Genomic DNA, 16,294 nt, shown 5'->3' on the forward strand with positions numbered 1-16,294 from the left:
TCCTGAGATGGTTTGGTCATGAATGAGGAGTCAGACGCCTAGGAAAGTGTACGTGGGTGAGGTCGAGGGGAAGGGGGGGCACCGTGGATGAGGTGGTGGGAGTTAAGAGGTAGATGGACGAGGGTAGTATGAGTTGGAGGACAGGATGACTCGGAGGCTATCTGTTTGTTGCCACCTCCTTCATGCTTAAGAAGTCTGACTGTACTGTATGTAGATCGATCAGTGGACTGAGCGATCGATTGATCGATCGATAGATTGACTGATTGATTGATAGATTTTTAAAGATATACAGTTTGTGGTGGGTGAGGACGCTCACCATCCACTCACTCGATGTAGTGCTGCACTTGGGTGTTTGCCCTTTCCTCTCCTCCATCCTTCTTTCCTTCCATCCCTTTCTGTCTTTCTTTCCTTCATTCTTTCCTCGTTCTTCTGCCTACGGATGACTTTACACTCCCTCTTGTCTTTCTTTCCTTCATTCTTTCCTCTTCCTTCTGCCTGTGGGTGACTCTACATTACGTGACAAGCCAAATGGTTTCCTGTACACCAGGAAACCATTTACTACGGTGGGTGGTAACAATATAACCAAATTTTGACGCCTGGTGGTTTAGTGAGTAATTACGACGCCCCAATCGGATTGAGCCAGTGAAGGTTTATATCCAAGGGGTGGTTGGGGTATATTGCTCACGTAATGCCACTCAGGGATGAGTGAGGCTGGTCACTCTTATCTTAAATATCAGGACCAACTTGCCTAGCCCCGGGCTCCTACGCTCCTCAGGGGGCGATGTCGGACTGGATGATGGTGATTTTTATACAATATTATATGGATGATAATTCAAATACATCCCATTTATGAAGAAAAATAAAGATTGCCTTCCAAAGATCACCCTTCAAATAGATATATCAAGGATCGTTCACTTAAAGGTAGCTAATCAGTTCTATCCTCCCCTTCTTTTGATTTAAGGCCTGATAAGTAAGAGCAATGGGAACTTGATAACACCTCTTCCTTAGTTGTTTATTCTGCACATTGCACTTTATTATCGTCTTGCGTGTTATCAATGCAAACCTTGCTGATATCAAAACGTTGTAAATATAAACGTTTTCTTTCCATCTAATTGAACAGGGCCACTCTCACTGCTTGAATGCTAAGTTGTGGCTATGTAAAATTTGAAAAGCAATAGTTATGAGGGAAGAATGAGTCTCCTTAGTTATTAGTCAGGTTTATCCTGCAGTCTGAATACGTTACACCTGGCCATAAACTGAACTGAAACGTGTTATGGATCTTTACCGGTGAAAACATCCCGAATGCAGCACGGAAGAAAATGTTCAGTTGCATTCTGCCAAATAAATAGCCAAGGAAGTGTGAGATGTGGGCCCGTAGATTTACCGTCATGATTTCGCAGATGTTAAATATTTCGTATTCCTACTGGATGCTTTAATTGGAGCTTAGATGTTCCACCCAATAAATGTAGTTGATCTCTCTCATACAATCTGGGCACAGGTAGAGAATTTCCTTTGTTTGTGTTGCCCAGTGTCACGACTACAACGTTTACAGATAAAATTGTCTTTCCAGCAGAATTTGCAAGAGGTCTGCTGACCTCAGATTGACTCAGGAAGTCCACAGATTTCTCAACGACAAACATCCGGTCGCTTACTTGTCCATTTCTCTCCACCCGTGTGAAGCAGGTAACTCCTGATTTTTTTTTTTACTGATACAATGATAAATAGAAGGTAATTTAAATAATAAATCAATTGGCTGGGTGGCTGGGAGAGCGTGAAAGGCGAAGCGTGATTGGTGGGCGATGATGTCAGGTATTTTGAGGCTGCGCGACTCACACCGCGTCACAGCCCGCCCGGTTCAAATATCCACTTTACGCTAATAGTGCATGTGTTAGTATGTTTATTTCCTTCCGTAAGATCGTGCTGCGTTTGAGCAATATCGTGCTACAGCAAACCGTGTCAGGGGAGGAGTGGCTGTAACGGTCATTTTTTATTGTTATTTAGATATTCCATTTTTATACTGGATTAAATATAAAGTTCTCGGAAACCATTTACAATGCTGGGTGGTAACCATATAACCAAACCATATGTGCTCCCTACATGTCAACAAGTGGGTTGGTGGAGGGTTAGTGCCCCTCCCTGTAAAACAAATAACTCAGAGTCAAATGGCCACCCCGTGTGGGATTATGGCGTCTGGCAATAGATAGATAGATAGATAGATATAATAGAAAAATGAGAAAATTACAAATGCTAATAATAAGAGTATACTAGTTAACAAGGAAATTGTTTGACTAACTTAATGTATATACATAGAAACAACACTGATATTATACCTGAATGAAAAGAAAACTGTATGATAATATATTTTATTAATAATAAGAGTATACTAGTTAACAGGGAAAATATCTAACCAACTTATTGTACATACATAAGAGGATGATACAATACTGATACATGTTACAGTGATGAATAATACATTTCATAAAAGGTGGATATACAGGAATGGCAATGGTATCGCGAGAGAGCAAGGTCTCGTAATAACTAAATAATGCTTACAAAATTAGTTGGGTGTCCACACGTTTTCGCACAAATCACCACTGTATAGTAGAGGTGGAGTGGGCCGCTGGCGGTTCATCATAGTCCTACTCAAATTTCTTTAGCTTTAGCGTCACATTTCAATTTCTTCTCGCCACTTTAACATCTAAACAGTTTCACAGTTTTCCTTGTTTCATGTTCTAAAGTAATCTGATGGAGTAATGTTTCCATACGTTTAGCACAGCAATGGAGAAAAATCACTATGAATGCAAACAAAAAATCCTACTATAGTGAATGCATTAAGAGAATATACATATAAAATGAGGGCTGAAAAAAGTGATGAAGAAAGTGAAATGTCTGGACTATAGTATTCCTTCCTACAAGGAATAGCTTTGATGGGGAATATAGTAAAGGAAAACACAAGACAAAGAAGAAGGTTTGAACTGCGAATGAACACTAATGTAAGGGATCAAACGGGACATATGATCGTGAGACGGAAGAAAGAATTCAGAGTACAAAAATGCAGTATAAAAGGTGTCATTGTGAGGTGGAGTGAAGGGAATTAGTTGAAAGAGATAAAGATGACTGCAGAGCGAACAAGAATATAAGAGTCGTGGAAAGAAGGAGGGGGGGGGGAGAGAGCTTCTAGTACAAGATAGTACAACTATAGATTTGAGGAAAAAAAAATTGAATTAAGACTGAAGTTAGTGCGAGCCCATTGTACAATTTAGCGAAGATCTGACACTGTGACAAGATACTTGCAACATAAATTACTGGATGCTGATATACAATATCCCTGCCATAACATTAATCTTATCGTTTCATTAAAACATTACCTATTTCATTCACATATGTAATAATACTATCTAGTAAGAAGAGACGTAACAATATGTGTAATAATACAAGCTAGTAACAGATGTAAAAATATATGTAACGATACTACCTAGTAACAGAGATGAAATAATATATGTAATAATACTAACTAGTAACAGAGTCTATCTATCTATTGCCAGACGCCTCAATCCCGATCGGGGTGGCCACAAACAAATCGCCTCCACGTCGCCCTGTCCCCCGCCATTTCACTGCCCTGCTCCCAAATCAAACCCCTCTCTCTCATATACCTCTCCACCCCATCCCTCCATCTCATCCTCGGCCTCCCCCTCCCTCTCCACCCCTCCACCTCACTCACATACACTCTCTTCGTCAGTCTTTCACCCTCCATCCTCTCCACATGGCCAAACCACCTCAGTGTATTCCTCCTAACGCTTTCTATCACATCCACATCCACACCACAACGCTCCATTATATTGTCATAATATTTGTAATAATATTAACTAGTACTAGAGGTGTAATAATATTTGTAATACTACTACCTAGTAACTGAAATGTACTAATATATGTAATAACACCACCTAGCAACTGAGATGTAATAATGTATGTATTAATACTAACAAGTAACAGGAAGTTAACAACATATGGAATAATCTATCATCCTGAGATGAACCATGGGCACGTAGTGCCAACAAGGTTGTCTTCTCTCTCCACAACATCTTACTTATAAAAGAAATTCGGATTATTGTTCAGCTCAGCAAAGTGGTCCTGACAGGTGGAGGAACCGACACCAACAACAGTGAGGCGAGTTGCTAAGCGAAGCTTTTGCCTGTACTCATTAACAGGTAGGGCAGAAGGTGATGAAGGGGTAACAATGGCAGGAGGAGGAGGAGGAGGAAAAAAAAAGTAGAATAAGCATGAGTTTCCCGGTTTTCCTCCCACTCCAACTACCTGGAGGTTCCCTTAAGATCGTTTGCATGAACCCACTTACTCTCAGACAACAAATCTTTAGTTTCATATTTGTTATCGTTATGAGATATCAAGCGGTGTTGGCCCGTAAATTTACCATCCAACTTAGAACTACTTGTATATGAATGAGAAAATGCTAAATCCCTATCATTAATGTTGATAGGTGATGCAGACTTATGGTGGCGTTGTATCATATCCTCTTTAGATTGGGACAGGTTAGCCTACACATACGGGTGTATGTTATGGAAGCTTCTCGTTTTCACTTTCTCATAATCACCCAAATGATAGAATCAACTAGGTTTCGATATTAGCACTGAATAGGCTTTTTTTTTTTTTTTTTTTTAAATCGAATCCATATTGATTGACCTCGCAACTTGCTGCATCCACTCATCCCATCAGGTGCTCTGAGAACCAAAATTTCCTCAAGCACTCCAGCACTTCAAGATTTAGCCTTTCGACAAGTCCATTGGAAGCCGAATGTTGGGTATGACATTACATTCATTGATGCTACACTGCTTACGAATCTCAACAAGAAGACTATTGTAATCTCTGAGCCATTATCGGTAATAACAGTGGATGGTGTAGTGAATGGACAAATGATGTGATCGATGAAGGCACGTACAATGCTCTTTGAAGTCTTGTCTTGGAGAAGTACGAGAACACAGTAACGTGAGAATTGATCGATTGCCACAAACATACTCTGCACCAGACCCCGCAAGAGGCAATTTAAGGAGGTCAATAGAAATAGTTTCCCATGGATGTGATGGAACTGGATATTGCAAAAGTGGAGCAGTTAATCCAGTTGACCCATTATGCCGATTACAGGGAACACAGGAATCACAGTGAACATTGATGTCCTTACGCATAGTAGGCCAATAAAATGGAAAAAAGAAAAAGTGCTTGTCTCAAACACCGATCCTTTCCCGGATGGGGTGAATGAGTTCAGTTATGGATGATGTGAAGTACTGCAGGTATTAAATCAATGGTAACAAGTTTACGTACCTCTGCCCATTAGAGATGTCCCTCCCGGTAAGGGATGTCTTCCTATACAATATATCGTTATCTAACATGAGATCATGTAGTGACACTGGCAGAGTAGGTAAGGTTGAAGCATATCCCGATTCTAAGTAATAAATAACCTTAGACCACAGAGGGTCTGTGCGCTGACAATTATAAACAACATCTGAGGTTTGAGTGGTGTAAGGAACTTCATTTGGCCGACATGGTAAGACCGCCGCAGTTACGTGCTGTGAAACTTCATTTGCATCTACGTTCAATTTACCATACACGTACTCAAAAGTTGGGCTGGTCTTGAATAATAACTGACCCTCGTGCTAAACGTCCGGTAAGATTATTCTCCTTTGAATAAATCACAAAGTGGGAGTTGATCTGTTTGGTCATGCACTGGATATCCGTAGATCATGTCTCTGAGCTGTTTGGGAGATCTAACAACTGCTAAAGTCACCCAGTCAATAACATTGTAATAACGTTCAGCGGCATTAAGGGCACGACTAGCATACATTATTACAAATTTCCTCTTTCCATGATCAATTTGCATCAATACCGCACCTAGACCCACCCTAGACGCGTATGTACAAAGAAGAAAATGTTTCTTATAATCAGGGAATGGCAGGACTGAGACATCAATAAGTGCTGTCTTCAGTATTTCAAAAGCATGAGACTAGTAATTAGTCCAAACAAAAGGTTAATTTTTCATAATTAATTTATTGAGAGGAGCGGCGACCTGTCCACAGCCTTGAAAAATGGGAGAAATGGAGTTCCCCCGAGCTAAGCCCTGTATTGGACTATATAGCCCCGCTAGGGTTACAGGAGGGAGCTACCCCTCCCGGCACGGCAGCCCGGGCGAGGCTCGAACTTGCAATCCCCCGATCACAAGTCCAGCGCGCTACCACTGTGCTACCGCGCCCCCCCCCCCCTCCACAGCCTTGAATAAATCGCCGATAGTAGTCACTCAGTCCAAGGAAACTCCTTACATCATCAGTACTGGTAGGTTTGGGGAAGTTAGAAAATGCCTTAACTTTCTCGTCAGAGGTATGAATTCCTTCAGCATCAACCATATGTCCAAGAAATTAAATTCTCTTACGTACAATACTACATTTACTGAGCTGAGCTTAACCTAAACTTGCCATTTGGAGGCGATCAAAAATTTGCTGTAGCTTGGCAAAATGTTCAGGGATTGATTTACTCACAGCAATGATGTCATCTAGATAAGCACAAGAGAATGGCAGATCACACCACTGAGCACAGAGTGGATAAGCCTCGTGAACACTGATGGAGCATTTCTAAGAGCCAAAGTAAATAAGCAGGATAAAGGCGATAATGTGAACCAAGTTAAAATGAAGAGATCTTTAGTGACATGTTCTATCTTATGAAATGATAATGGCCAGAATGGTTGCTGAGTGCAGTTATTGGACGAGATGACTCTTCCATTTCCATTTCCAGCAGCCACTAAGTCAAGTGAGGTGAGAACGTTATTCTCGCCGAGTGATTCCTGTAAATCTGTCAAGGCTGGTAATGGGAATCGATGGTGTATAATGACACAGTTTACTTTGCGATACTCAGCTAGGATCTAAATTCGTCTCCTTTCTTGGGGACTTGGAAAGCGGATTATTCCACAGACTAACGGAGTGTTCAGTGATGTCCTGATTTAACATATCCTGTACTACGTCGTCAGTTTCTTTCGTAAGCTATGGGATAATCAATATGCCGGGACATAAATTGGTTGAGTATTGGGAGTCAGTTCAATATTATGCTTGATAGCACCAGTCCTACCCATGGGTTGACCAGGTAAGACCACAACATCTCTACAGGTCTGCAGAAAATTTATATATTGTTCTTTATATTGAAGGAAGTCGCCCGGATCACCTTGAAAGGTGAGATAATCTGAAAGAGTCTTAGGAGATCCATAGAGTTTTCAGTGGTATATACACCAGTAAATTATCATCGTGATCATCCTTGGCTATTACCAAGAGCGGAGTATCCTGGCGCACAATTACGGCCGGTGGGTTCACCGGGAAATAGCAAATCTTTGTACCACTTGTACGTTTTAGTGGAACATTTCTTACGTTAAATAAGTAAAGATGACACAAATTATCCTCCAACATAGAACATAATGCTGACTCGTATTTTAAATCATTCACACAACACGTCACAGGTAATGTTATTGCATTCATTTCTCCTTTCTCACCTACAACACGGACAGAGACTTTCGTCAACATAATTGTGCACTAGCGACATAGTTGTGCACAATTTTGTCACTGCTCGTTTCACCCCTGCGTATTGCAAAATGTCGTTCATACTATTTAAGGTACTTAAATGAGACGTAGATGAGTCAACAATTGTGTCACTGTTACAGGGGGTGTCATAAGATATTAGTAAATGATCCCCATTGCTCTCTACTAGTAGTGGTGGAGTTACGGTAGACTGTGTGATCGAATTTACCTGTGAAAGGATTGACCAGTGAAAGGACAGGGTGTGGGCATTTCATGCCTGATACCTAATGTCCCTGTACTTTAATACTACCACAAGCAGGTACCAGTTCAATAGAATGTTAAGTCATGGTGTCAGTACCAATTAAAATATCTTCAGCATACCGGAGTTTGTTTGGGACACAGAACTCAGCTGTGAAGGGCTATATTAATTCATCGAGTTGTTTCTCAAGTTACCTTGCCCTTCACATTATATTTTGTGCCGTCAGCACTACAGAGATGAATGTCAGGCAGCTCAATGATCCAAACCCATTTATTTAGGAAGGACTAACCAATATTAAGTTCACCATAGACTCAGAGACAATTGAAATGATATAGGGACTCCTTCACATTTATTTAAGATAACTATACCTAAGCGAGTCAGAGGGCCAATTTGGCGAATGTGGAGCTCAGAATTTTGTGTCATTATGGAGAATTCTGTTGGTTCTGGCGTAGGTTTTCTCCCGACTGTATATTGGCAAGGGCACCGCATTCACTAGTGGAATGGTAATGGCTTTTATGATAAGTTAAGTACTTGTTCCTGAATGATTGTGAAGGTGATCTGCTATCATGCCTGTGTCCTCATTTATCTCCTAGCCTCTGATAATAGTTTGCTTCACAATGATGTGTTCGTTTAAAGTACCAACAAACTGTCTTCTTTCTGTTTGTAGATATGGGTCTGTTATGACAAAAACTGCTTTGTAAAGCAGGTCTTGCACGTGACATGGCTAGTGAACGTGGTGTGACGTTTTGTCTGCTGGATGGGCGTGAAACGCGTCCCTGACATTGTGACTGCAAGGACTGTGGTGCTGAGCTGGTGACTGGTTGAACTGTGCGTAATGTTTGAGTAGGTATAATACCCATCTTCTCTTCTATCTGTACAGGTAATATGGTTGTGTCATCTTTTGGAGAAAACTGAGTCTCTAATTCTCCATCTAATTCATCCTTATTAAGGCGATTTAAGAATTCCAGATAACCTAATGATGTTGCTACATAATTTAGTGATAGGATGGGTTTTCCTTTCTCATCATTTCCGCCCACGGACTGTTTCGTAATGCCTCTGAAATTTCTGTTTCTGTTGCTGCTGACACCCATGCCGCTTCGAACAGAGTATTTTGATCGAAGGGATGAACTTATCCTGTCTCAGTTTGCAATAATCTATTATAACTAATCAAGCATCCTGCTCTCGTGTGGTTACAAAAATTCTATGAAATTGTTACAACATTCATCATGGGAAGTAATTTTTCAAAAAGTCTGCACCACACACGACTCGTGAGTAACTATCATCTAATCGGCTCCCAAGGCAGACGATTTTTGCACTGTTGTAAGTCCTTTGTAGCTGCAGACTTAAACTCACTAATGATATCATACACGCTAATTGCTGGATTCATTCCAGTGACTTTGGGACGTGATGCATCTTCTAAAATAATTGTTTGAGGGGAAGGAGGAGTTGTCAGATTTTTAAAAAAGTAGTAGTAGGTAACTGAAGAATATGTGATGTACTGGGGTTATCATACTCAGCTGACTGAACTGTTTCTCGCAAATAAGTCTCTCCGTGTCTTAAACAAGTGAGACTGTCATGTAAGGTTTCGATCTCAGAGGGCTTTATTTCATCTCCAGAAGTATGTGTATCATCTTAATATATATATATATATATATATATATATATATATATATATATATATATATATATATATATATATATATATATATATATATATATATATATATATATAATATATATATTTCTACATATATATATATCTATATCTATATATATATATATATATATATATATATATATATATATATATGTATATATATATATATATATATATATATATATATATATATATATATATATTGATAAGGAAATGTCATTAAAAATGAAATTGAGAGAATATGTACATGGGAAATATAGAATGTGTTAATATAAGTGAAGAGATTTATTTTTGTAACGAAAACAAATCATTACGTAGAGTAACAGTTAACAAGGGAGGGAGTACACACACACACACACACACACACCCACACAAAAAAATATATATATATATATATATATATATATATATATATATATATATATATATATCCTCCTTTGTTAACTGTTACTGTACGTAATGATTTATTTTCGTTACAAAAATAAATCTCTTCACTTATATTAACACATTCAGTATTTCCTATGTACATACTCTCTCAAATTCATTTTTAATTACATTTCCTTATTTAAAAATAAAGTATCTGAGGATGATACACATACTTCTGAAGATGAAATAAAGCCCTCTAAGATCGAAACCTAACATGACAGTCTCACTTGTTTAAGACACGGAGAGACATATTCGCGAGAAACATCTACTGCAGGGGCTGGCTGGTGAGAGCTGCTACTGATAGCTGGTGGGAGGTGAAGATGGCAAAATACGGGTTATCGGGTCACTGGAGGTTTGACAGTCAGCATGATCGTGGCCGAGATGAAGGTTTGATGACAGAAAGGCTTGTGGCAGAAAGAAGGGTTGGCGGCGGCAGACAGATTTAGCGGCAGGCGTCTTATTGATGGGCTTGGCAGCAGAGACACTAATTTACAGGCTGATTTGGATGATGGGCAGGCTTGGTTGGCGATAGATAGGCTTGGTGACAGATTGGCTTACTGACGTCAGACTTGGTTGGTGACATATCGCAGAGAGTCGGTATATACACCACTGGATTTGACGGTAGACAGACGTGAAATAAAGTGCGTTCCTGACCTCGCTGCCACCAAAATGTAAGATATGGGCCCGTAGATTTACCATCAGGATTTCGGGTTGATCTTAAAGACTGTATTCTGACTGTATGCCTTATCTGGAACACAGATGTTATACCAGTGGAATGTAGTTGATCTCTAACACTTTTACAGTCTTTTAAGGCATAGGTAGAGTTTCCATTGTGTGTGTGTTGCCCAGTGTCACAACTACACTGTCTACAGATAAGATTGTTTCTCCAGCAGAATTTACAAGATGACTGCTGGCCTCAGACTAACTCAGAAAGTCTACAGATGTCTCAGTGGCAAACATTCGGTCTTTTATCCCTACAGAAGAGGTGTTAAGAAGGCTCTTATGCCACCTGATGTACGGTCCTTGGAGGGTACTGTTGTGATCAGTAGTTCTTTTATAATTTATGGAGACTGTGAGCACCTTAAAAGAGCGTATTAAATTATGCAGTAATATTTAATCGGGCTGGGCAGCCTGTAATCTCGCCTCAGTGATACAGGTCCCCAACGTGTGAAAGGGATGTTGAATGCACTGTACAGAATAAAACACTTGTATATCCCTCAGGGTCTATTGGTTTCGAAAATTAGCAACATCATCAGACATATAATATACGAGTATGCTAGATAAGAATTGGTGCGAGATTTATCTCTGTTTCTCTGTGTAGTTCGAACGGTTAGAGAAATAATGAACTCAAGCTCTGTTTTTGTTTTCCCTCTCACCCATTCTTACCCATTTGTCAGTACGAACCAGTCATAGACATATATTAATTGTACAAAAAAAAAAAAAAAAAAAAAAACAGGTTATCAAAATCAATATCCTTTCTGCTTAGAGCTTCACCAGCGTACTGTACTTCCCTTCTGTTATGTCAGTAACTACTAAAGTACCCACAATTTCATGCTTTAAAAAAAACTAAAAGAAAGCAGGAAATACCTTTATTGAAAAGCCGTAATGTCATTACATATATAACATTAATTTCTTCATATTGTTCGTGTTTTCTAGACATAATTTATTCATGGGAGCATGTTCAAATACTTGTTAGAATCTACCCTGTGTTTGCTGTATTGGTACTCGGGATAAAAAGAGAAAACTTAAGCTGAATAGTTTGATAAAAGTCATGCGGAAACTTACACAAAATGAGCATATCAGTATATGTAGTCAAACAATTATAAATGTGCGTACAGATAAAAACAACTTCATGTATAATAAGAGCACAAGACAAAATCATTTGGACCTTTGCTGTAATTACCATCGTCCTAATCATCATTTACATTTGCTAACATGGTCAGGGATATGAAGCTTGTCCTAAGACCATGGTTTCATTCCTACTGTTCCTTTTAATTCCAACCTGCTGGCCTCAACAGCAATGGAAATAAATAAGTTATATCATAAGTGACTAATGTTGTAATATCCAGTATTGCAACAGTTAATTATCGAATCATTATCACCGGTATATATCATTCTTAAATAAATGGAGAGTTTCGTAATCTGTAACCAGCTGGTAGCTGAGTTACCATGCTATGCTGATGCTGCAGATGACTTGCATACAGTAAGCAGTGCAAGTAAGAGGATTCGTCCCAGGCACATGGTCTGACATGCAGGTTGTTGCGAATTTGTGCCAAATAACATGCTAAAATGAAGTTTGTTACAGTACGCCTATACTTGTTCTCGGTCTGTTTAGAGCACAGGTTGCCTTCCCTTCTCCAGTGCCTGACCCACCTGCCCACAGTGGTGGCACTGGTTCCCGTCTGCTCAGCTATGGCTCTCAGGGAAAGACCCTTCTCCCACAGCATCACAAAGCGTTCACGCTCTGCCATCTTGGTTTTTTTACCAAAGAGTCGAGTCGTCGCCATGGTCTTTCCTGAGCATAGTGAAAGCACCACATTAATTAATAACACGGAACTTATACTGATATATTCTAGACTGGAAGATTTTTCGCTGCCTCTTACCCTCTATATTAACTTGGCACAACAGTGCTGTTTGAAATTACTTTAAAACAGTTCAGCAGAGTAGAATTACAAGAAATTTTTCAAGAGCATTAAAAAAAAAATTATTGTAGCATTATACAGTACCGATTTTTTAACACATGCAAACAGATTTAAGCCATTAGTGGTCAGAGTTCCTGTGCAAGGGATTTTGCTGAACGGTTACTAAGCGTACCGCCCTCCGCCTATCGGCTCAGAGTCGCGAAGCTCGTGGGTCACTACCCTGGGGTTCCCTTCTTCATTAAATTTTGAAAACGCCCAGTTCCGTCCATTATATTGGACGCTGGGCGCCAATGGATTAACTTGAATTGTTTTAGCATTACGATGGGTTCCAGTATTGATTTATTCCTACGTTATAGATTCCGTCAGTTGCGCTTACGACCGATCTTATTTCCCTTACACCTCAGTATGTTAACAGACTAGAACTTACTATCTTTAGCAGTGACTGTCATCAACAACAACAGAAAGGCCTCACCATCTTGATCATCATTTGATCCAAACTTCCCACATTCATCACGGTGAAGAGACCTCTAACATCTTTGTCCATACGTAGTATACAGGGAAACGGCGATTGCAAACGATGAAAAAAGTTTCGCACAGATGGGGTCCTATTATCAAGACTACCAGTACATCTTATGATGCCTAAGGAATATTTTATCAAGACTACCAGTACATCTTGTGATGCCTAAGGAATACTTTATCAAGACTACCAGTACATCTTGTGATGCCTAAAGAATACTAATGTATCGTACATGCGAGTGTGTGTAAAGCACGGCATACAGAGGATCCGATAGCAAATGTCACTAAAGGTATTTTCATCTACACTTGGCTCAGATTTTTGCCTTTTTCCTGCTTATTTCACGCGACTCAGTGGCAAGAAAAGCCAATTCTGCTACTAGGCATCCTTTCATAAACCTTCTTCGTACCTAGCATCATAATCGATTGTTAATTTATGGCTTTATCTAAGCATCCAAGAAGGAGAAGAGGTAATATTAAATCAAGCTGGAGTAAAATGAACATAGTGATATAATGCATCATTTTAAAAGCACGGCAACTAATTGGGGCTAGGAATAACTGACACCTTATAACATCCACCATCAATGGTGTCTGTCTGCCAATTGCATCCAGTGCACAATCCCTTTTCCACTCCTGTGCAGTAAGGACATGATGCTACTTACAACAGACGTTCTAGCCGATGAAAACACCAGCGTGAAGAGGAAGGGGTCGCTTGACTCCTCCCCCCCTACCCTCTTGTAAGTAGCCTTTTACTATACGCAGAGACAACATATTGAATTTTGTGTTTTCTCCTCTGTCATCATGGACAATGTAGTAATAGGAAATTCACTGAAGCAAGCATGCAGAAATACTGTGGTTATAAGAAAAGAACCGATGTTAGCATCATATGTGATAGTTTATTAGAAGCGTCCATACCTATTTTTTATATTATTTCAACGGCAATTTCAGGAATGGAATATTATACCATAATTCCTGAAGGTAATGCTATATTACCAGTTAGTGGCAAATTTTGCTCTTTTTCACTTCTTCAGTCCAATAACGCAGTTATAATTTACATCTTGCGGGTCATGGACCATTTTATTCGGTATAGGAGAAGCCACAGTCGATGAAAAGTGTTAATGAAGGTTGCATCTAAATCCTACAATTGCAAAAACCTCCCGTGAGCTGAATAAACTCGCCTGAAAATAGCAAGAACTTAGGATAGTTCCTCATCGAAATCAAAAGGTTAATACATTGGTCTTGCCCAGCATTTATAAATGACCGTCAAAACACCAGGTCGTGATGTATGGGACATTGTTAAATATATAATGCTAAATAGCATCGTTATCAGTGCACCCGTATATTAACATTATCACCATATCAACATCACCCCAACATCATCAGTATGAGTATACCACAATGACATCGTCAGCCACACCAGCACAACCCTAACACCGTCAGCCACACCAGCACAACACTAACACCGTCAGCCACACCAGCACCACACTAACACCGTCAGCCACACCAGCACCACACTAACACCGTCAGCCACACCAGCACAACCCTAACACCGTCAGCCACACCATCACCACACTAACACCGTCAGCCACACCAGCACCACACTAACACCGTCAGCCACACCATCACCACACTAACACCGTCAGCCACACCAACAAGGCGCCACACTCTCAAGACTTACCAGTGAAGAGCGGATGGTCAGTCAGGAGCGGGTGAGACATCTGGCCGCGCAGAGTCAGGCAGCCAGTGAATCAGCCAGCCTGGTGCTTCGTCATTTATTGCATCACAGCCGTGACCACAATGTCGTACAGACCAGCTTTGTTTTGCTTTTTTGAGATATATGCTGCCTAGCAACGGCTGTAGATATTTAACCATGAAAGCAAAAGGTAACTTTTAGGTAGACGACAAAGACTTGTGTATCAATAATAATAAAATCTGAGTACTGTTCTGTTTGTGCTGAACTACAGACGTCTTACAGTACGATTGTAATATGCCTTGGGACAATGTTACTGCCAGTTGTCTGCATCTAAATTATTGACAATGGAATCAGCTCTTAATATTCTCCCATAACACCCCTACTCTAAGTAACAGAGCACACTGGACCACTAACGCATGCCATTGCTCGCTATGATTTATAATTCTGGACCACTGTGTTACGAAATTACTTTTTCTCACAGATGGGGATGGTTATACTTGTTCTAGAACAAAGAATTTTGAACTATGACTCACTTCACTGGGTATCTTGTGGCAGCTTATGTTTGCTGTTTCTCTTTCCAAGCAGGTTTCATTCATTCTTTTTCTTCACCTCTCTGTGTTTATCCTTTCTATCCGACGATATTTCGTATACTACTACGACACTAAGAATACCTTGATAAAGATCTTACTTATTGAGGAAGGAAAATAGAGTACTTTTGTGTTTTTCTAGATTTGGAGAAGACTTTTCACGGAGTGTCAAGCGAGGTGATGAAATGCGTCATGAGAAAGCTTGAAATATATCTAACATCCAGCTCGGGAAGTTGCTCCTAAGCTGCATAAAAGCGTCTGGTTGTAGGAAGAATAAAATAAGATTGATGCCGTCCCCGTGAAAAGGATAATCTAGTTCCTGGTACAGTTGCGAAAGAATATTCTGTCTTGCATTGTGTATGGCTTGTGGAGATATCTGGCAACTCTTTCTACATAGTAAAATGCACATTACGAACCTCCATAAATGAACAGGCCGAACTCACTCAAGTGGCGTGCGGATCATACAGTTGCCTTAAATTATTTCCTTTATCATTCATCACTAGTTATGTTTATTATATAGTAAAATGTGTCTATAACAAGAATGTATGCATTCTTATGATATGAAAGAGTGTAAGGAAATCAGACTGTGTGACGTTATATCATCACTCCTCCGAAACAGCAAATTAATGTCACTCATGGCCACTATCAATAAAGTAATTAGGATGTTATCTTCATGTATGGGCGTGTTTCCGTGACTAATGTTTCTGTTGCTTATCAGAGGCAGAAATGCAATGAAAAGGCATGTCTTATAAAATTACACTTATATGTCAATATTATGGATCAGAGAATAAGGTGTAAGTTGAATGGCATATGAACCCTTTATAGGAACCGAAATTTTCACTGCGTGTTCCGTTCGAGTAACACCGAATCTCACGTTAATCATTATACCCATATTGATCTACACATCCATGAAATGATGATTAAATAAATACAATGGTAACTTTGATATCAA

General features: G+C 39.7%; 1 protein-coding gene across 1 annotated transcript in view; it reads right to left on the reverse strand.

The window, feature by feature from the left end:
• Positions 1 to 14,780, reverse strand: part of LOC145402697 (uncharacterized) — a 139,405-nt gene extending 124,625 nt beyond the window's left edge. Inside the window, exon 1 of the mRNA XM_080274669.1 lies at positions 14,741 to 14,780. Within this exon, the coding sequence (XP_080130795.1) occupies positions 14,741 to 14,780 (40 nt within the window). The remainder of the gene's footprint in view (positions 1 to 14,740) is intronic.
• Positions 14,781 to 16,294: the final 1,514 nt, after the last annotated feature.

The sequence above is a fragment of the Coenobita brevimanus genome, chromosome 58, assembly GCF_032717465.1.
Source record: "Coenobita brevimanus isolate Jiangsu-jjx chromosome 58, ASM3271746v2, whole genome shotgun sequence".
Classification (NCBI taxonomy): Eukaryota; Metazoa; Arthropoda; class Malacostraca; order Decapoda; family Coenobitidae; genus Coenobita; species Coenobita brevimanus.